The sequence below is a fragment of the Mastacembelus armatus genome, chromosome 3 (genome assembly GCF_900324485.2).
Source record: "Mastacembelus armatus chromosome 3, fMasArm1.2, whole genome shotgun sequence".
Classification (NCBI taxonomy): domain Eukaryota; kingdom Metazoa; phylum Chordata; class Actinopteri; order Synbranchiformes; family Mastacembelidae; genus Mastacembelus; species Mastacembelus armatus.
The window spans coordinates 10,737,501-10,760,117 of record NC_046635.1 but is presented as its reverse complement, the minus strand read 5'-3'; the positions used below and the strand labels follow the sequence as shown (position 1 = coordinate 10,760,117).

At 39.4% G+C, this 22,617-nt stretch overlaps 2 protein-coding genes across 3 annotated transcripts in view; one reads left to right on the top strand and one right to left on the bottom strand.

Moving 5' to 3' along the window:
- The first annotated feature begins 539 nt into the window (after positions 1-539).
- On the top strand, positions 540-19,647 carry usp47 (ubiquitin specific peptidase 47). 2 transcript variants are annotated; one of them, XM_026320061.1, is made up of 29 exons: positions 767-811; positions 3,784-3,840; positions 5,229-5,423; positions 6,254-6,370; positions 6,507-6,660; positions 6,760-6,856; positions 6,937-7,082; positions 7,178-7,257; positions 8,915-9,064; positions 9,211-9,306; positions 9,382-9,534; positions 9,744-9,902; positions 10,523-10,654; positions 10,830-10,906; positions 12,788-12,843; positions 13,083-13,195; positions 13,313-13,414; positions 13,758-13,965; positions 14,189-14,304; positions 14,431-14,550; positions 14,678-15,485; positions 15,871-16,046; positions 16,156-16,236; positions 16,360-16,475; positions 16,701-16,819; positions 16,913-17,043; positions 17,162-17,209; positions 17,295-17,425; positions 18,133-19,647. In XM_026320061.1, the coding sequence occupies exons 1-29, from the start codon at positions 767-769 to the stop codon at positions 18,305-18,307; spliced, it is 4,158 nt and encodes a 1,385-aa protein (XP_026175846.1). In that variant the 3' UTR covers positions 18,308-19,647. The 2 variants fall into 2 exon arrangements, with proteins under 2 accessions (XP_026175847.1, XP_026175846.1); XM_026320062.2 differs by lacking the exon at positions 3,784-3,840 and having other exon boundaries at positions 540-811; positions 18,133-18,307.
- Positions 19,648-20,643: 996 nt separating this feature from the next.
- dkk3a (dickkopf WNT signaling pathway inhibitor 3a) overlaps positions 20,644-22,617 on the bottom strand; it is a 4,302-nt gene continuing 2,328 nt past the window's right edge. Inside the window, exons 5-7 of the mRNA XM_026320184.1 lie at positions 22,051-22,195; positions 21,804-21,960; positions 20,644-21,636 (exon numbers count right to left, since the gene is read on the bottom strand). Of these exons, the coding sequence (XP_026175969.1) occupies positions 21,549-21,636; positions 21,804-21,960; positions 22,051-22,195 (390 nt within the window). The 3' untranslated portion in view covers positions 20,644-21,548. The remainder of the gene's footprint in view (positions 21,637-21,803; positions 21,961-22,050; positions 22,196-22,617) is intronic.

The following is a 22,617-nucleotide window of genomic DNA, read 5'->3' as shown; positions in this document are numbered from 1 at the left end:
CTGCCCCATTTCTGTTATTTCTTATATCTTAATTGGCCAAATATAAAAATTACTAATGATTATATCAAAGGAAATAATAATAAAAATGCAACAAAATAAAATTTTAATAAGACATAGGACCCACCTGACAGTTTACAGCTTATAATAGACCAGGTGGTGAGTATGATCAGTATGATCATCCCTGTCCATCAATCACATTCAGATAAACAGAATAAACAAAAAATAAAAAAAATATTTTTGATTATATACCTAAACCTCTTAAGCTCATCATTAATATCCATCATGATACCGTATTTTGCACCTACAGTCAGTTCAGTGTATAAAAGTTGTAGTGATGCGACGGCAAACAAAAAAAAAAAAACTATATCGCTCGCACATATACGCTCAACCTTTTTGTGTCTTTTCTGCGAGTTGCTGTCAATGTGTCTTTTTTAAAAACAATTCAATCCGCGTACACACTGGCCGACGTCATCCTGCCCGTACATCACGCACGCTCATCTAGATGGATGTGACGCCAAAGCTCTGAGTGAAGTCTCGCGCAGTGCAAACACCGGCCATTTTTCTCCATTTATAGCAGCACAGTGTGTAACCGAGAGTGTTGCGATCACTTTTACATAAGCCTCTAAGTTTTGGCAACTTTAACTTTGTCATCCAAGCATCCAAACTTCCACCAAACTGGGCACAAACCATGTTTGTGTGTATTGCTGCCAAGTTTCTTCGCTGACAGTCCTTGTCCGGATAGATGCTTGTGTAAACTGTCGCACAAATGGAAATGGTGCCTAGCGAGGAGAACCAGTTCGTACCCAAAGAGGTGAGATTATCACGCACCCAGTCCAGGGCGGACAATCAGCTGTCACCTTGCAGACCAGGCACATTTATGATGGGAAACTTTGGCACCACTTTGCGAGTTTGTGATCTCGGTGTGTCATCTGGAGGCTAACTCTCTGCTGCTAACAGTTAGCTAAACATGACTTGGTCGGCCTAACAAACATCAAAGCTAACATCAGTTAGCGGCTAGCTTCGCTAAATCTCAAAGTGAGTTTTTGTGCCAGCTGAGGCTATGACATAATTGTCACTGAGTTATGCAACCTGAGAATTTGACTGTCCTGTGATCGGAAACCCCTGGGCCTTTTAAATAAACTTGACATCATGTTACACGATCAAACCAAGGTGACGTTTGTCAACATTAGTCAGCTAACTTGCACATTAGCAAGCTAAGCTAGTAGAATTGGGCTAGCTTGTGTCGTTAGCCTTCCAGTCTAGTTAATGCTAACAGCTAGCTAATGTAGCTAATGTTTGTGGAGTTGCTAAATAAATGTAAATAGCTAACACTACAGCAGTGGACATGCGTGGCAGTGTTGAAGCAACGTTTAGTTCTAAAGCCAGTGATATAAATATGCTTACTCCGCTTACTTATCCACCGTGTTTGCTGATTGTTTTGAATGAAACTTAATGGGGTTTCCTGTTAACCGTTAACATTAGCTTGGGAAATTAGCTAATGCTAGCTAACGTGTATCGCGTCAACGTTAACTAGTTATTATTTATTTGTATAGTAGAACTATTTTTTTGTGTGTCTCTAATGGTAGAATAGAAACGTGCCAGTTTTGGCATCTAACGTTAGTGCATGTGTAACAGTCACTTCACATTGAAACAGTCTGATCATCTACGATAGTACAATGCTAACTACTTAAACATTATTCAGCTCAGCCCAATAACTGTATACCTTATACTGTGTACGCCTATACACCCTCAATTGTCCAGCCTGTGTCAACAACACTGAAGTTACAGATGGTGGCAGGTTGGTTGTTGACATGTGTACGCATGGCTATAGGGTACTGTTGATACATTTTCAGTGGTTATTTTACACTTAACATATATGCAATATTATAGCATTACTGCAAGTTATTTTGAGTACCAGCATTTAATCATGGGTGTTTTTATGGATCTTTGGGATTTAAGCCTGCAGCAGTCACATGTCGTGCATGGGGCAGTCATTTGTTGATATTGAAGACTGGTGGGAAAATTGGATTTAATGATACAGCGCTGCAGACTTAGCTACACAAATTTAGTAATAGGTTATAATGGATCTAATTAAACCATGCTAAGCAGGCCTTTATTTTTAACAAGAAGGATGACTTGCACTTGTGAGGAGAAAATGGATTTGTATTATTTACTTAATAGCATTTATTATTCATATATTACTTTCTTAATTCACTACTAGCAGACTTTCAGCAGTTAGACGTACAAGTCTCCTGTTTTCTCGTCTGAAACAGCAGTCTTTGGTTGCCTTTTTGAACACTAAGATACAATGCACACCGTCCTTTAACTCTGTGGATATGCTATTAGGTTAGGAACACGAAAACTAGTAAAACATCACATCCAGTTCTTTAGTTTTGTAGTTAAGATAATACAGAGGTTTTCAAATTATTAACTACTGTTGTGGAACCAGACATAAACTCAAGCTTAAATAGATAGAAAATAGAAGTGTATGGAACTTGAGCTGCATTTGGTGTTTAAACATTTGTGAGACTTAACCCCAGTCACATAACCACACTCGCACAACCCTGTAACATTTAAGATAATGAATAACTTTGTGATCAGAGTGGTACTGAAGTAATACTGACCTATCCTCTTTCTCTAACAAGAACAATATACCAGTTATCTTGGATTTTATGCAATTTTTTACTTACCAAGTTATTCCTCTATTTTTTCTAGTCAGAAGATTTTTATTGGGGAACACTGACTTTGACAGAGCCACATAAAAAAAAACACAATTCATTATTCTGTGATAGTACTATGTATAAAAAAAAGTGAAAGATGAATAAGTTTAATACTTTCTAAGGTTTTGCACATTGTTCTGTTTTTCTTGTACAAGTCACAACAAGCCAGAAGCAAACTTGCAGTGGCCATACGATGTATTCAAATTCAATTTGTTGCTATCATGCCCTGAATTTCCCTTTGGGGATTAATAAAGTTGTTATTTTACCTTATTTTATCTTGTCTTGTCTATCTGGACTTTCCTGATTTTTATTTAGTTTTTTTATTAGTTTAAATGAATAAATTAATAATTAGTTTGTTAATTTAAACTAATTCATAAACTAATTATTAGTTTATAATAATAAACTAATATTACAGGGGTCTTCACACTGGAGCGTTGTTCCACTTGCTGCTTTTTGTTAGACCAGATAGACATGATGTCCTCGTGAAATCACAATTTGAGGTGGAAATTTAAGAAATTAAAATATTACCTATTTTAATCTCACTGTCTGCCTTTATGTGCAGCTGTTTGTGTGTTCGCGTGCATGTTGTTCGCTTGTAGTCATTTGTATTCATAGATGGTTATGGATGCTGACATTTTACAACATAACAGTAATTTTTGTGCCGTTTAGAATCACTTACAGCTGTAAAAAAATACGCCTTTTGCTTTGCAGTACCTGTAGCGTCATGTCAGCACCTTGTGATTATACCCACGGTAAAAATAACCTTTAATCTCATAATGCACTCGTGTGTTGTCAGTGGCAGCTTCTTTGTAGGACCTGTCAGTCACAAATCTCACAGAGAGGTTGCAAAAACTGGAATAACATGAATACGTTTCTTGTAATTACTACCCTGTCAGCAACCATGAGGTTGATTTTCCAGCCAAACAGTGATAGGTGTAAACCTACAAATCGCCTTCATTGAATCTCAGTGTGGCTGATGAAGCCGACATACTTTACAAGCTATTTTCTTGTTTTTGTGTGCTTTAAGTTGTTCTTCACCTGATCTATCTCCACATATTATTAGGGTGTGTTTTGGAGTTGCAGACAAAGTATTTTTGATGAAATGAAGAGGCTTTCTCAGGTAGACATTTGTGGTGTGGGTGCTTGCGATAAAGCATGGTATTAAATAGAGGCATGAGGCAGCATCGTGATGACCATCATACACAAACGAATGATCAAGACACATTTTTCACTTAGTAGTCAGCTTCATATATGTTGTCACTTTTATGCAAGTGCATGTTTCTAAGTATTGATAATGACTTGCTGAAGAAAAATGTATTGGTTTTGAATGACCTACTGGAGGGTTTGTGGAAAACAAAAACAAAACACTACTAAACTATAATTGCATTCAAGGTTGGGTATCATTTATAATTTGCAACTTTTCACAGGTCTTGTGAAGAAAATAGGTACTTTGTCAGTGTTCAACATCCAGTAGGGTTCAACCCTCAGTCCTAGTTTTTCTTAATTTCCATTTCTTAAAGTTTAGGAAACTGGCTTGACATTGTTTGCATGCTGGCTATATCATTGCTTGCAAAGTGAGTTTTTTTTTTTGCCTGTTTTTGTCACTTCCTTTTTTTTATATTAGCTTTTTAGTCTGTATGTCATTTGATCCTAAATGGCATCGCATCTTTATTGTTAGAAATGTAACTTCTTTTTATGATTTGCATGAAAATGTAGCAACATCACTGTTTGGTCATTTATCAATACCATAAACCACTATAACCACTATACTAACTATAAACAGTAACGGTTATATACAGATAGCTTTTTCTGCATTTGAATTTTATCTGAAGAAAATTTCATTTTAAAGAAATTTTCTCTGGTTTCATGGTCTTAGGCACAACTGATGACTTTCCATCAGACTGTACTGATCCAGTGAATGCGTTCTGTGTTCACTTCAGTTACTGGGGCTGGCTGCCATTTGAAGCATTTTGACAGTATTGCCAGATTACACTACCTAATTACCAATTTTTTTTTATATACCTTATTTTGTGGAATTGAAATGCGTGGCTCTACAAATCTCTTATTTTAAGAAATACTATAATTCTGTTAGCAGTTCGATTTGATCTCAATACAAACAATACCACAACAGTGTCTTAATTAAACTGTATGAATTTGACAACCTTTCAGTTAAATCAGATTTGCTTACTCTATTTGTCTGAGTTTTTTTGAGGTGGTACCAAAAATGGATTTGGTTCAATGCCCTGCTGTATTTTTTTTTTTTTTTTTTTAATGAAAATAAACGTAAATATTTAGTGATTCCAGCAGTGAGGTTTGATGTTGGGTGGTGTTTTTCTTTTGTGCACTGGCATGTTTCTGAGTATGACAACTGCTGGAAACCATACAAATATTCAAACCATTCTAATGCTTAACTTTCTGCCTTTAGGTGCATTATACTACATGCAAAACATAATGAAAATGTAGTCATGACATCATCTTAATTTTTTCCCCATTCCTCTTCATTTTTAGATCCAAAATGCAGCTGAGGAGCCGAGGGTGCTATGCATAATCCAGGACACCACCAGTGCAAAGACAGTCAATGAGAGGCTGACCCTCAACCTGCCTGCTTCCACCACCCTCTCCAAACTATATGAAGATGTTGCCCACAAAGCCGGATATGTAAATGACACTTTTGACCTTGCCTGGGGAAACACTCTGGACATGGTTAGGACATTACTAAATCTACATGTTCACTTATGTTTTTGCCAAATGTGATAATTATTTCCACATAAGTCTACACAGTGTAATTAAATATCTCAGCTGGGTCTGAGCTGAATGTCAGTTATTACTCAGTTAAATCAAAGGTTCAAGTCTAGATAAAAGTTGCATTTTATGGTACTCTGCTGCAAAGAAAAAGTTTGTAAAAAGTGGTGCTGCTGAAGGGGGGGCAACAAAGGTTCACAGCCAAAATCAAACCATGGACATTACATGATTACATGGCACTGTAACCCTTTAGCTACTAGAGCACTCTGCATGCTTATATTGTGCACCAATATCTCCCGGTTGTACTTTTTACATGCTCATTTAATAATTCTTGAGCTTGTTCTCTGTTGTCTATGTTTGTGTATATAGTCCTGCCTTTTCTTAAATGAGCCCAAGCTAATCCTGCTGCTGACCCAGGTCAAAGCCCAGGTGCAGTGTCTGTTGTTATCTCACTGAGTAGGTCAGTGGATTAAGCTACTGCATGTTTCCACTGCAGCACTTTGTTGGCTTGTCCCCAGCTTGCCCAGGAGGAAGACTGCTACGTAGCTTTATTCACATGTTGACTTCAAGCTACTTTCTTCATACGCATCAGTACAGGGAATTTGATGAAAATGAATTCAGAAGGAGTCTAAATCTTTTTGTGAGTTCATCTGTTTTGCAGTTTGTAAGCTATGTGTTTTGAATCTTTGCTGGTGCTTTTTGTGTGTCTTGTGTGTCTTCTCCAGGGACTGCTTACCTCTATAAAAGCTGTCTGTTCATGTCATTTTTGTTTTCACTCTGCCTCTCTATAGGCACCACTGGACCATAACAGTGAGATGTCCCTTTCAGATTCTGGGTTTGAACCTGGTGGTAAGAGGAATTTCCTCCAGCTTACGGACAAAGACGGAGAGCAGCCCCAGATTGTATCGGTGAGTATTACATGATTAACTAATTGAGGTTTTTTTTTTGTTGTTTGTTTTTTTTGTTAGGTCTATTAAAGTGAGATTGGTTTTGGAAACTTAAGATACTTTATGAAAAGTTTACTCTATATATTTATGTGCACAGGATGAGTCAGGAACAGCAGATAGCAGTGGAGTGGATGACAGTTCTCAGGAGCGGTTTATTGGGCCTCTACTAAGGGACGGCACTGCAGGCAGCAGCGGTGACTACAGCAGTCCATCTTACTCCTACTCATCCATCCTCAACAAATCTGAGACAGGTAAGGTTTGCTAACCTGTCCAATATATGGCATCACTTTTTTTTTTTTTTTCCTTTTTTACAAGCCTAGCTGACTTCTTGTTTTTTGCCCCCATCATAGGTTATGTGGGCTTGGTCAACCAAGCTATGACATGCTATTTGAACAGTCTTCTACAAACTCTTTTCATGACACCAGAATTCAGAAATGCACTCTACAAGTAAGGAACTACACTTATAATCATTTGTGAATGTTTATTTGTGGTGTACTCCTTTGTTTATAAATTCTGTCCGGTTTCAGCTGGGAATTTGAGGAGTCGGAGGAGGATCCCGTCACCAGTATTCCCTACCAGCTTCAAAGGCTTTTTGTCCTGCTGCAGACTAGTAAGAAACGGGCGATTGAGACCACTGATGTGACACGGAGCTTTGGGTGGGACAGCAGTGAAGGTAAGCATTTCTGCTCTCTTGTGACTAGACTCACATGGCTTGTCTATGCCTCTGCTTATGTGCACTTAATTTTCCTTTTGCGTGTTGTTTATTAGCTTGGCAGCAACATGACATCCAGGAGCTTTGCAGGGTCATGTTTGATGCCCTGGAGCAAAAGTGGAAGCAGACAGAGCAGGTAGGTTGAAAACAAGATTTTTTTTTTTCTCTCTTAGACCTCTGACAACAATTCAGCAGCCAGTCTGAGCATTCCCCTTGCAATAAAAACAAAAGTCCTACTGTGAGAAAAGTGAACTGGGGCTGTGTTTTATCTCTGCAGTTATAAACTGCAAATACTTAGACCAGTGTGCATGTGTTGTCTGTACACATGAGCATCTGGTTAGGACAAACTGAGTGCATGTGATGTGTCATTAAAAAAAACTTACTGCTATGACAATGGATTAGTTTACTTAGAGGTTTACAGTGAAAGTGAGAATTTAACTTTTTGGGTATTGGTATTTGATATTTCTTCAAGTTCCAGTGTAGGATTATACAGATCTGCGTACATAGGTACATAGAGTAGGTTTGCTGTTTGTCTTTCATCTAGTCACTCTATCTGACTGACTGACTGATGGAGAGCTGCTGATATGGTTGCTCTTCTGCCAGGCTCTCCCATCTTTGCAGAGGACCTCTGAAGCTCTGTTACAGAGAACTCTGGGTCATGCCCGTAAGCAAGACCTTTCATGAACAGTTTCTCAGACTGAGCAGAGGGCCAACTCCATAAAGAGCTTTGGTAGTTCTAAATGTCTTCCATTTCATTGTGCTCCTAAAGAACACTCCTGGCTTCAGAAATGGTTTTACAGCCTTTCCCAGGTCTAAGTCATAGTTTGATTGTAGAGGTCTATAGAAAGTTTCTTGGACTTCTGCCCTGATATGCAGTGTGAGGTCTGTGACCTTTTATACACAGGTGTGTTTTATTTATAAAATGTCTAAAAGCACTTTTTACTTTGACCTTATGTACTATTGTGTGTACCTTGGGGAGCAGAAATGGCAGTGTTATACCTTTTAAAATGAAAATCATGGCACAAAAGTCAAGGGTCTAAATACTTTTTGAAGTAGCTATATATCTACTGGTAGAGTGCTTGTTTCAAGTTTGGACACACCATATTTTTCCGTAGTTTTTATTTGTTTATGTTATTTATTCCATTGTACATTATTATTCAAGACACAAAAAGCTATGAAATAACATAAAATTTGTTGTGAACAAAAGCAAAATGTTAAACATACATTATTCATATTTTAGCTTGTGTAGCCATTGTTTGCTTTGAAGATACTTTTGTCAGCTAATTGCAATATGCTTTGCCATTTGCTTTTCCAATACTGTTACATCCCACATATGCTTAGCACAAGGAAAAATATTGGTCAATATTTGGAGAGTGTGTCTTCTTCAAACAAGCTAGGCCATATAAAGCGAATGCAAAAGATTATTGTGAATTGGAATAAGGGCTTTTAGCATGTTTACTGTAAGGCTAAAATCTGATGTTCATAATAAATGTTCTGTGCTACAGCTAACCTTTCATCTTAAAGCTGAGCCTGGAAAATGAGTATTGGATGTCCCAAAATGACCACTGTTCAGACGATAATCCTTTTTGGTCCTGGTAACAGCCTAACTCCTGTTACACCAAACTTGTCCAGAGTTTTTTCATCTAGGCAATTTTTAAGTGGAAGGTGGTGTCACAGAGCAATTTTTCAACGTTGGTCTCTCCTTTGATAAGATAATGTAGCAGACAAATGCTATATTGTTTGAAGCGAAATACGGTGGAGAAGCCCTGACTGTCATACCTCCCTGTCCTCAGGCTGATCTGATCAATCAGCTGTACCAGGGAAAGCTGAAGGATTATGTACGTTGTCTGGAGTGTGGTTATGAGAGCTGGAGGATTGATACTTACCTGGACATCCCTCTGGTGATCAGACCGTTTGGAGCCAGCCAGGCCTACGGCAGTGTGGTATGTTTCTCTCCACAAGAACAACATTTATCACTCATTCATGTAACATTGCCTCGAATGAAACACTTTCAGAATCTTTTTGCATTTCTTGAAATTTAGTATTTAGACCTTTAGCTACAGACCTGTAATATCATTTTCTGCCACAGGAGGAGGCTTTGCAGGCATTTATCCAACCAGAAACACTCGATGGGCCCAACCAGTACTTCTGTGAACGCTGCAAAAAGAAATGTGATGCCAGGAAGGTGAGCATGCTGAAAATGTGACATGGGAGTCATGTTCAGAGAATCATGAATTTTAAAAAATGCTTCTCTGCACAGGGTCTGAGATTTCTGCACTTTCCCTACCTGCTGACTCTCCAGCTGAAGCGGTTTGATTTTGACTACACCACTATGCACCGCATCAAGCTTAATGACCGCATGACTTTCCCTGAGGAACTTGACATGGGTCCATTCATTGATGTGGATGATGAGGTGAGAGGAGCAGTGACAGGACATTATTTCTGATTTACATCGGATTAATAACTCCCCAGAGTAATGAATGTTTTATGTGTTACTATGTGTAGTTAAAGTATGTGACACATTTTCCCCAAAAGTAACTCTTAAAATTTATTTCATAGAAATTATATGTCAAAACTATATTTAAACCCTTGTCCGTGGTTTTTGAAATGATCTCCTTCTAGAAGTCTCCTCAGACAGAGAGCTGCACTGACAGTGGAGCGGAGAATGAAGGCAGTTGCCACAGTGACCAGATGAGCAATGATTTTTCCACTGATGACTGTGTGGATGAGGGCATCTGCTTGGACAGCACCAGCAGCACAGAGAGAGTGTTAAAGCCAAAGGTAACAATCTTATGACCACTTAATATATTTGTATTGTTGTTTGCTGTAATCTCCTTGTGTATGTAACATACCAGATGCAGAGGGATTTGCTTTTATGCGAATAAGGGGTTATTTCAGTAGTAGGAGTATTTGAGTATGTAAATGACACTGATCATTTGTTATGGCTTTCACAATCACCAGATCTCAGCACCACAATCATTAAGACTCCACATTTCTTCAGATATCTGTGAGAGTTTCAGATCAGTAGAGCTCTTCTAGAGGCTCATTGTAACAGTCTGTTTTTTTCCCTTTATATTGCCTCCCACCTATAGTTGCTGTGCCAATACTTTGCTTCCCTGTGCATGTTACATGAGATGTCTGTCTTTGACTCAGTGAACATTTTGGTGTTGTTGCATAAAATCAATGTCAAGTAGAGTGTCAGTCTGTCTTCTTTCTGCATGCTGTTCTAATCTTTACAGCGGTAACTGACTTATCTTGAGCTTATGTCTTGCCATTGAAACTGCAGTATCATTAGTAGGCACCTCTGTTGTCCACATCAGTGACCCTGCAAATTGAGGACAAACAAAATCGAACTTGATTGTTGCTTTAACCTAAAAAAACGTTTTCCCATCTATCCTCAGAGTTTGCTGACTTTTGAGCTGTTCTCCGTCATGGTCCATTCTGGGAGTGCTGCAGGTGGCCACTACTACGCCTGTATTAAGTCCTTCAGTGATGGCCAGTGGTATAGCTTCAATGATCAGCATGTTAGCAAGGTCAGCCTCAGCTCTCGGGTAACTTGTTTGTCCACTTATGGCTGTAAATGTCAGACAGAGTGGGCGTATCAGTGCTTTTCTGTTGTGTTTGTACTCTTAGTTGTAACATTCTCCTTATCATTAACGTGATAGTAGCTGCTGAATCATTGTACATTTCTGTATTTTTGTTGAGCAGATCACACAGGATGATATCAAGAAAACGTATGGAGGGTCCTCAGGGAGCAGAGGCTATTATTCAAGTGCCTTTGCAAGGTCCGATGTCTTCCATATCTTCCTCTAACACTAAGTGGCTTGATACACATCACATAATTACAGCACAATGGCTTAGGCAGGAGAACAGAAATGAACTGGAAATTATTTACATCTGTGTTCAAAGGGGAAAACGCAAGGTTTCCTGTTCTTTCATGTTCATTGTGAAGCAACGTGCAGTTTCTCTTAGAACCAACAAAACAATATTTTCACCATATATATATACAGTGGGTACGGAAAATATTCAGACCCCTTTAAATTTTTCACTCTTTGTGTCATTGCAGCCATTTGCCAAAATCAAAAAAGTTCATTTTATTTCTCATTAATGTACACTCAGCACCCCATCTTGACAGAAAAAAACAGAAATGTAGAAATTTTTGCAAATTTATTAAAAAAGAAAAACTGAAATATCACATGGTCATAAGTATTCAGACCCTTTGCAGTGACACTCATATTTAACTCACATGCTGTCCATTTCTTCTGATCCTCCTTGAGATGATTCTGCTCCTTCATTGGAGTCCAGCTGTGTTTAATTAAACTGATTGGACTTGATTAGGAAAGGCACACACCTGTCTATATAAGACCTTACAGCTCACAGTGCATGTCAGAGCAAATGAGAATCATGAGGTCGAAGGAACTGCCCAAGGAGCTCAGAGACAGAATTGTAGCAAGGCACAGATCTGGCCGAGGTTACAAAAGAATTTCTGCAGCACTCAAGATTCCTAAGAGCACAGTGGCCTCCATAATCCTCAAATGGAAAAAGTGTGGGACGACCAGAACTCTTCCTAGACCTGGCCGTCCAGCCAAACTGAGCAATTGTGGGAGAAGAGCTTTGGTGAGAGAGGTAAAGAAGAACCCAAAGATCAGTGTGGCTGAGCTCCAGAGATGCAGTAGGGAGATGGGAGAAAGTTCCACAAAGTCAACTATCACTGCAGGCGCTTTATGGCAGAGCCTCTCCTCAGTGCATGAAAGCCCGCATAGAGTTTGCCAAAAAACACATGAAGGACTCCCAGACTATGAGAAATAAGATTCTCTGGTCTGATGAGACCAAGATTGAACTTTTTGGCGTTAATTCTAAGCGGTATGTGTGGAGAAAACCAGGCACTGCTCATCACCTGCCCAATACAATCCCTACAGTGAAACATGGTGGTGGGAGCATCATGTTGTGGGGGTGTTTTTCAGCTGCAGGGACAGGACGACTGGTTGCAATTGAAGGAAAGATGAATGCGGCCATGTACAGAGATATCCTGGAAGAAAACCTCTTCCAGAGTGCTCAGGACCTCAGACTGGGCTGAAGGTTCACCTTTCAACAGGACAATGACCCTAAGCACACAGCTAAAATAACAAAGGAGTGGCTTCGGAACAACTCTGTGACCGTTCTTGACTGGCCCAGCCAGAGCCCTGACCTAAACCCAATTGAGCATCTCTGGAGAGACCTGAAAATGGCTGTCCACCAACGTTCACCATCCAACCTGACAGAACTGGAGAGGATCTGCAAGGAAGAATGGCTGAGGATCCCCAAATCCAGGTGTGAAAAACTTGTTGCATCATTCCCAAGAAGACTCATGGCTGTACTAGCTCAAAAGGGTGCTTCTACTCAATACTGAGCACAGGGTCTGAATACTTATGACCATGTGATATTTCAGTTTTTCTTTTTTAATAAATTTGCAAAAATTTCTACATTTCTGTTTTTTTCTGTCAAGATGGGGTGCTGAGTGTACATTAATGAGAAATAAAATGAACTTTTTTGATTTTGGCAAATGGCTGCAATGACACAAAGAGTGAAAAATTTAAAGGGGCCTGAATACTTTCCGTACCCACTGTGTATATATATATATATACTCTACTCCCTACATTAACAAGGCATCCTTTTCTTCCCAACAGCTCTACAAATGCATACATGCTGATTTATAGATTGAAAGATGCCTCAAGGAATGCAAGTAAGACATTTATTCCATTCACGCTACAGCATCTAATTTGTTTCTATTAATCATAAGTTTTCATCAGTCTGGTATCATGTGTTATTTAGGCTACAAACTTGATGTTAATTTTTCCAAACAGCAGTTATATTGTTTGATTTTAATATGAAGCCTTCATACCATATTATACAAAAGATAGTGCTTTTGTTGCCTAGTGCTGCACTCCAGCCAATTGAATCTGTGCTTTGTTCTATCTGCAGAGTACTTAGCTGTGGAAGACTTCCCAGAGCACATAAAGAGTTTAGTTCAGAAGGAGAAAGAGTCCGAAGAGCAGGAGAAGAGACAAAGGGAGATTGAGCGTAATACTTGCAAGGTATGTGGTCTGTTCGTTTGTGGAAAATCCAGTTCTCCTTTTGACTACAAATCGATATATTGCCTCTTCTTTTAAAGCAAGTTGAAAGTTTCTTTTTCTTATGTGCTTTACGTTCAGATCAAGCTGTTCTGCATGCATCCTGTAAAGATGATGATGGAGAGCAAGCTAGAAGTGCACAAGGACAAAACTCTCAGAGAAGCAACAGAGATGGCCTACAAGGTTTGTTGGCTCATTGTTTTCTTTTTCTCCATCAGCTTTTCCAACAACATAGCTCATCAATGCTGTGTGTTCCGGCAGCTAACTACTGATCATCCACTGTTGGAGTGTCCTTGAATTCATTACCAAAGGGGCTTTTAAAAGGAGGTTTCTGCTTGCAACCACTGTACCACACACAACATTAACAAAAGAATTATTGTGAGTTTTAGAAAATGGCTCTAAACAATGTTAAGTATACAAAATGAGTCAGTATTGGACTAAAGCACTCCTATTTCTGGGCTAATTCTATTTTATGAAGGCATATGTTGCATTATTCTTGTGGTAATTTGTGTGATCTGGACCTCAGCTGATGGAGCTGGAGGGAGTCGTGCCTCTGGACTGCTGTCGCTTGGTCAAATATGACGAGTTTCATGAATACCTGGAGCGTTCCTATGAAGGTGAGGAGGACACACCGATGGGCCTTCTGCTGGGAGGAGTCAAGTCCTCATACATGTTCGACTTGCTGCTGGAGACCCGCCAGCCAGAGCAGGTGTTCCAGCCCTACAAACCTGGAGGTCAGTGGCCTGCTACTGTTAAAACAAACTGCTCAGTTAGGAATTAATGAAGTTAAAGCTCATGTAGCAGAGTGCATGACCATGTACAGTAGTTTGTAATGTAGACAAGTGCTAATGGTTTAGAAACAAATGGACTGTGCACCAGTGGCAAATGTAGATGTTCTGAAAACCAAGCAAAATAACCTCTTTCTGTCTGTGTGGCTCTGTTTCTGATATTCTACAGAGGTGATGGTAAAGGTTCATGTTGTGGATCTGAAGAATGAGACCATTGCCTCTCCAATCAGTGTTCGGGCGTACTTGAACCAGACGATCACTGAATTCAAACAGCTTATTGCACAGGTTTCCTTTCTACTCAGTTACTTCCTCTGCATCTTCTCTGTGTCACCTCTGTTTTCTCTGCAATGGAGAAGATTGTGTAAAATAAACAGTCCATTTTCTGTTTCTTGTGTTATGTTGTGTTCTCAGGCTACAGGGCTGTCTGCAGAAACCATGCGTGTAGTTCTGGAGCGCTGCTATAATGACCTTCGGCTTCTCTATGTTCCAAACAAGACATTAAAAGCAGAGGGATTCTTCAGGAGTAACAAGGTCTCTTTTATTTTTCTTACGTTTGTCATTTGTGATTTTCCAGTTTTGTGAAATGTCCACAGTCCTTAATAAAAACACCTTAATTATTAAGTTTGTTTACCTGTTTTGCTTCTTCGCTTTTAATCAGGTTTTCGTAGAGAGCTCTGAGTCGACAGATCTTCAGGTTGCTTTCACTGACTCACTCTTGTGGAAACTCTTGGATCGTCACGGGAATACGATCCGGCTCTTGGTTTTACTGCCTGAGCAGTCTCCTGGTACCTTGGCCAACAGAACTCTTTGCCAAAAAGTAGGAGGTGACTCTGATGTATCCTTTGATGGGTCAAAGGATAACAGGAAATCTGTAGAGGCCATCCTCGAGGAGAGCACAGAAAAGTTAAAGAATCTGTCTCTGCAGCAGCAGCAGCACCAGGGCTCCAGCACCAGTGACAGCCAGAAAAGCTCCGACGCCAGCGACTTTGAACATATCGAATCACCAACCCAAGAGGCTGACGCCAACTCTTCACTTTGTGTGGCAGCAGACAACAGAGAGTTGGAGAACCGGATCAGGACCACAGCTGGCAGCAGCGGCGGTGCCTCCTCTGACCCTGACAACCACTTTGCCTGTGAGGAGCGCTCAGACTCTGAGGTGAACAATGACCGCAGCACAAGCTCAGTGGACAGCGACATCCTGAGCTCCAGCCACAGTAGTGACACACTGTGTAATGCAGACAGTGGGCCCATACAGCTGGCCAACGGCCTGGACTCACACAGCATCACAAGTAGCCGACGCTCCAAAGCCCATGAGGGTAAAAAAGAGACCTGGGACACTGCTGAAGAAGACTCTGGGACAGACAGCGAGTATGACGACAATGGGAAGAACAAGGCAGAGGCTCAATACCTGTACTTCAGAGCAGAGCCTTGTTCTCAGGATGACTCCTCATGGGATGCGCAAAAATGTATGATGCAGTTTAAAGGCTTTATCTTCTTAAAACAATAATATTTTGTTGTAATTATATTTTCAACTTTAACCAAGCAAAGCAGGAACCAAGGAATTTATTAACACAGAATGACTGGCTGCATTCACATGTACATTTGCCCTATGTTAATACAAGGGGCTGTGTATGTGTTGATATAATAATGAAATATGGTCTGGAAAGTCAAGTTGGAGGAACAGATTTGTGTGTTTAAAGCTTATTAGATGCTAAAATGCAACAAAGTGTTTTTTACAACTCTGGAAATTTAACTATTTTACATTCAGTAGAAATACATATTCTATTACAAGCAATCCACCAGAAATGGAGAATAATATTTTAAATTGTTGTTTCTTGTGATCTTCGTCAGGTTTAGTGGTTCATGTGGACAAGAGAATAACATTAGCAGCGTTTAAACAGAACCTGGAGCCCTATGTGGGAGTCACCTCGACCCAGTTCAAGGTGTTCAGAGTGTACGCCAACAACCAGGAGTTCGAGAGTGTACGGCTCAATGAAACACTCTCATCATTCTCAGACGATAACAAGGTCAGGATAAGTATTTGGATTTTGCTTTTTTTTTTTATTTTAGTACGTTTGTTTGAGAGTGAGCTAATACTTCAACTAAGGCTTAACATAGACATTTTACTTCCCATAGATAACCATTCGACTAGGAAGGGCACTGAAAAAGGGTGAATACAGAGTTAAGGTGTATCAGTTACTAGTGAATGAACCAGAGGTAAGAACTGAGTGTTTTGTCACTGTCTACCTCATTGGTTAAAATGAGCTGAGTATGTTGCACAATGTTCTGATCAGAAATATAATATATTACAGTCATGTTGTTTTCTCTGTTGTCTTCAAGCCCTGCAAATTCCTGGTGGACACGGTGTTCGCCAAGGGCATGACTGTCAGACAGTCCAAAGAGGAGCTGCTTCCTCAGTTGAAAGAGCAGTGCAAGCTTGACCTCAGCATCGATAGGTAAGAGCTTGACATTACACATAATAAAATGAATTGCGAAGCTCATTGCATGAATTTTATCCTGAAATATTTGCTGACGTGTAAACAGCAATTCAATAATGTTTTTATTACTGGCAAACAGCATATTGATTAGTCCTTACAGTTAAGTGGGTACAGTGTGTGTTTTTAAGTTGATCACATAAAAAAAAAAAAGACAGAACAACTTATGCATGTGTGTGGGGTCAGGGTCCGACTCAGGAAAAAGACATGGAAAAACCCAGGCACTGTGTTTCTGGATTACCATGTCTATGAGGAAGACATCAGCATCTCTTCCAACTGGGAAGTTTTCCTGGAGGTCCTTAATGGTAACACAGTTTCTTTCAAACAAGTTAAAAAATGTATTTTAGTGCGCTCAGTCCCTGCTGAAGTTTCAGGTGGTCCTCCTATATGTCTCTCAGAACCAGAGAAGATGAAGTCTATGTCACAACTTGCTGTTCTAACTCGGAGATGGAGTCCGGCTACAATGAAGCTGGGGCCCTTCCAGGAAGTGATTCTGGAGAGCAGCAGTGTAGAAGAACTTAAGGACAAGGTATATCTGTCACCCGATAAATTTGTTTTTGATAATGTTCATGTTCACGCTCTTTGTGCATTATTCACTTCATAATGTGCGTAGCCATTTGTGATTAATTTCTTTATTCTGTTTGCAGCTTAGTGAAATCGGTGATATTCCTCTTGAAAACGTGGAGTTTGCAAAGGTACAGTACGTGAATTTCATCACCTCATGGAGGGCCTAATTTTTCCTGTTACTTTACTGATGAGCCTTCTCTCTGCTGTGTGCAGGGTAGAGGAACATTTCCTTGTGATATTTCAGTGTTGGAGATTCATCAGGATTTGGACTGGAACCCTAAGGTGTCAACACTAAATGTGTGGCCTCTGTACATCTGTGATGATGGAGCTGTGGTCTTCTACAGGTAAAACAAAAAGCCTCAACACAAGGACAATCCCCCTTTTCAGCAAAACTTTGTTTTTGTCTTTAGAGTTTTAACAAAGCTTTTGACACAAACAGAACTGTAGTCAAGCAGCCTTGGCTTTTTCTATGTCATAAATTTTGGACAATGAAGATCTACTTGTATTCATTCAGTAGATTATTAGATTAGCCATGTGCTAATATGATCAAATGGAGTAAATTATCGCAGCATACACATTATCATTAGTGAAATGGTTTTTCAATATTTAAATCAAAATGAAGTAAAAACGTAGTTAATCCAAAATAATACATTTTATTTGTAATGATGTAAAAGTTTCAATATAACAATCACAGCAAAAATATGACAATAAAAAGTGCAAACTTACATTAGCAATATCGTTTCTTTTTCAAAATAAATGCTCCACATTCCATTTTGTTGGGCCCATGTTTGGTGATAGGTTTTGGTTTGCTTTTGTAATAATGATAATATTGACTTTAACAAGTTTGCTGATATTCTGTTTGATTTGAATGGGTTAGAATTCAGTCCCTGACATTGTGCAAAAAAAAAAAAACAACAAAAAAAACCCAGGTTAGTAGGCAGGCAGTTGTTCTGTCCATCACTGATGATCAAGATGAATTTAAGGATGTAGATGGAGTCCACAATTTAAAGAGTTGTGACCTGAGATCAACATTGTTGTGGTTTTTGTGCAGGGACAGCACAGAGGAACCAATGGAGCTGTCAGAGGATGAGCGCAATGAGCTGATGAAGAAGGAGAGCAGCCGTCTGCTCAAGACTGGACACCGTGTTAGCTACTCACCACGCAAGGAGAAAGCCCTGAAGATCTACCTGGATGGAGGCCCTGCCAAGGAGCCAGGGCAGGACTGAGGCACAGAACTTCTCCTGTTTTTTTTTTTTGTTTTGTTTTGTTTTTGTTTTTTTTTTTTTTTTTTTTAAATCATCTGGCTGCTGTAGCAGGGCAACCAGGGTTTGGGCCACGGTCAGTGTCAGGCCTAATAGTGACTTGAAAGCAGCGCTGTGAGGCTGATATGCTCTCACCCTCCATTCTGAGTCCTGGGACTGGCTCAGAAACCTCATTGTGCACTATAGTGTATTGTACTGTAAAGTTTAAAGGGAAGTACAAAAGCTATTCAATACAGAAAATAATCTAAAACTGTATTGACAAATCAACTGATCGTAAAATAGATGGATGCAGAGATGTTAGGACTGTGAAACTGGGCTGGAAGGCATCCACCCTGTTATTTTAAGTCTCTTGTCTCCTTTTCATCAGTGTCTCTCACTCCCAGTCACTGCGTGTTTCTCTTCCTGTTTTGGACATATTGTGTTGAATCTGATTCATCTGTGACCATCTTCTAAGTCCTCACACCTTTTGAGCACTGCTTCATTAGTGAGTTCATTTTTATTGTACATTGTTCATCTTCCTTCAATATCAACAGCACATACAACAAAGAACTAGTATCCAGCTTTCCTCAGTCTCACCATTTCTGATGGGGCAGACCTCACGCTCTCAGTGACTTTTACACGCTGAGATGTCATTCACAAGATGTGATGAATAACAAAAGCAACAATTAAGAATTTGCAAACTGGAGATTGTTTCTGCTTCTCTAATGCTCCTACAGTGGCAGAGTAAAGCATTGTCATGGTTTGTCCTTATTGCTGCTTTGTAGGAGTTTTACCTCTGTAATGTCACTTCCACTAGATTTCGTGATACACAGGCTACTGGCCCTTTTAATACAAAGTACAGTGAAACAAATCCAAGTCGAGTATGTTAAGAATCTCCTTGTTTTGTTCTTGTTTGTTGAAAATGATTTTGCTCCTGACGTAATCATTCAGTCAGATCTCATGAGCCACCAGGTACACATCTGTTGTCTGTGTTAACCTTTAATTTAGAAAGTGGATTTCTTCATCCATTTTTTTTTGCACCATGTGAACTGGGTGTACATCTCTAGTGTCATCCGCATGTGTGTGTGTGGTGTTGTGCTGAGAGGAGGGAGCTCTCTGGGTTTTTGGCAGAGAGCGTGAGGTTGTTTTTGGCGCTTCTACCTGCTGCTGCTTGATAGACTGACACCAGGGGGTTGGACTTTTTCAGTCTGCCTGGGCAACCGCTCTGCGGACTGAAACTCAGCATCCCGGCCCCTCTGGGCTCCTGATGCTGTCACCAGCTATTCACTGTAGAAATGCCAATATCTGAAGAATTTTTTTTTTTTTTTTGTTGTTATGGTGTTTATTTCTTTGGAGATTTAAATCCTGTGTGAAAATAGTTTAAGATGATTTTAGAAAGGAATTAAAATTCTTTTTTTTCCACAAGTTTTCTGTCACTGTAAATTAAAATGGATTTTTAACTCACTTTCTATCTTAAATTTCTATGGCCCTAATTAGTATCACACCTTCCAAACTGGCTATTAAAATGGACAGTCAGATTGTGGAGAGCACATGCAAACAACCTGAAGTGTTGGAGACTAATGGTATGTTGTAAAAAGTGATGTTGGGTCTATAGAAGTGTCGCACCAAGCTGGAGATCCAGGTGTGGACAATTCCTGACCAGTCACACTTTTAAATTAATTAAACGAAAACTGCAAGTTGGGTCCATGATGTCACTGGGAAAGTGGTTTAGGCTCATCATTATCAAGGAACAGTAATTCATTTTCTACAAAATATTACATCTAGTCCTGAATTGAAGAGGATTAAGAAACAACTGGACTCATATTTTTTAAATATCAGGAAATCATAACCTCTTCATAATCCTTAATGATTCTAACTGGAAAGAGAGAAACCTGGTAACAACGTACTGTACTTTGTCATTTTATTAATGGGCAAATACTTATTTAGATATGATAGTAAAATTTATGTAGTTATAATTAATAGAGGCCGCTAAAAATTTGTTTTCAGATTTCAGACAAGGTTCAGGTCTTACAAGGTGGTCATGTGGAAAGGCAATAATAATGAAAATGAAGGTAAACAGTTACTGGCCCCTGGCACTTAAATTGGCAAAACTGCATCTTACACATTTACTGTTTTACTGACGTGTGAAATGTTCTTGCAGAAGTACTGTGGAATATCAGATATGACTTGAAAGACAACAGTGGATTTCTAAAATAATGTATATAAAAGAAAAAAAAACTCAATATATAGAAAAATAATAATACATCTATACAAATACTACTGACATCATAAATCACACCATAGCACGTTTCTTTCTGTTATGCATTTAATAACACGTCTGTGCCATTAAAATTAAAAATGCCCAGGTCTTAGAGGAAAAAAAACATAATGGCAACATGTCTTTCTTAGCAAACATTTTCTCCGTAATAAGAGATCCTGCAAAGAAAAACAAGTTTAGGCTGTTGAAACATCTAGAATTAGATGTACTCTTAAATGAAACTGAATTCAAGTGGCTCCCAGCAGCTAAATTTAATATATATATATATATATATACATATATATTTTTTTTGTAACACATGTAGAAGAAACTCCCCATGTTTTGCTGATGCATTGTGGTAGCTTTGACCTCCTGTAGCTGCAATGTTGAGGGGGGTGATTTTTGAAAGAAAAAAACATCATGCATCTTGTCTTCTCCAATACTGTTTTACTGGTTATACAGTACAGTGCAGAGTAAATCCATTGAGGCTGCAAACTGGCCAGGTCAAACGTAACTTTGTTCTATATTTTTGTGTTATTAGGATAATGCAGTGCAGCTACTCAACATAGTATTAGCTGACGCCAATCTAAAACAGGTGATATGATCACATGTAAATGTGAGAGGTCTACAGATGTAGTGTGGTACAGCTACATTTAGGGCTGGGATTAGCATTAGATTAGGGTTAGTGTTACAGTGGAATATAGAGATGCAGCAAATAGTCAGGACACCAGAACTTTGCAGTGGTTCCTGATTTATTGTCAGTAAGTATTCATCTACTCTTTCAGAACCCTTGAAGCATTGTAAACCTCTGGTCTCAATGACAGCAAATAAAATAAGTGTACTTTCATCTATTGTCCATGCTGTATAGCTTTACCACTGTGGCTGGCAAACAGTGAATTTTTGAAACAAAGCTCTGTAGCCGGAGGAGACCCCAGTCTCGGTGGTAATGTGAATCTAAACAAGCTGCATCTAGATTATGTAGTCTATCTCTGAGTATAGACTGTCTGTCAGGTCCTCTTCACTGGAGTCCTCCTTTTTAAGGCACATGGACCCTCTCCTGTCGAAAAGGAGAACACTGCTGTGTAGTATTCAGGAAAAATCTTGGTTTACACGTAGGTGAAGCTCAAGTACCTTTTTTTTTTTTTTTTTTTTTTTTTAAACAGTCATTCACTCAACAACAAATATATTTAGGACATTTTGTGCTATTAAATGTACTCTACCTACCCTAGGTGCTGGCAATGGAGATTTCCTGCACAGGGGCAATGTTTCCTGGGTCCCTCATCCTGAATGTCCCAGGACAACAGCTCCATCAAGTGGTTGGTAGCACCAAAGCAGTGCTCACGCTCAATAGGCTTGGCCGAGCAAACGGGGAAGAGCAGGACTGATTGTAGAAAGAAACCACACAGATACTTATTTAGATTCTGTGGGAAATGCTAAGCAGCGCACACTATCCATGTGTCCTGTACTGTACCTTTATGGACAGCACAGCAGAGGTCTGGGCTGCAGTCAGTCTGGTATTGACAAGTGGCGCCAGCTTCTCCTTTTGTTGCATTTTGACTGCACTGACCCCATATGCACAACTGTTCTCCACAGCACTCCTCATCCTTAGTACAGGGCTGAAGGAACAGGAAAGAGGATTTCCATATTTCACTAAACAGCAAGTATTTCAACAGACATCTTTGATTTCATTTTAACATCGTTGTCTTAAAACTTGCAGAAAATAGTATGTTTCTTCAGATTACTCAGGCAGAAACTCGCTGCAGCATTAATGATTCACTAAGCATAAATTCTGCTGACGGTCTCTTAAAAATAAATGAGTTCAGTGGGTCAGCTGGTCTCAGAGCAAATAAAATGTGTCCCTATGTCTAGAGACCCTGGTTAACTTGGGGATATGTCAAACTTCTGCTTGTTAACATGCTTTTTTTTTTTTTTGTTTATTGATTTTCACAAGACGCAGATCCTATTTCTATGCTGATTCAGATGACTACCAGTGTCTCTGTCCCTTTGCATAGCTCATCCAATCAAGACACTACAGCAG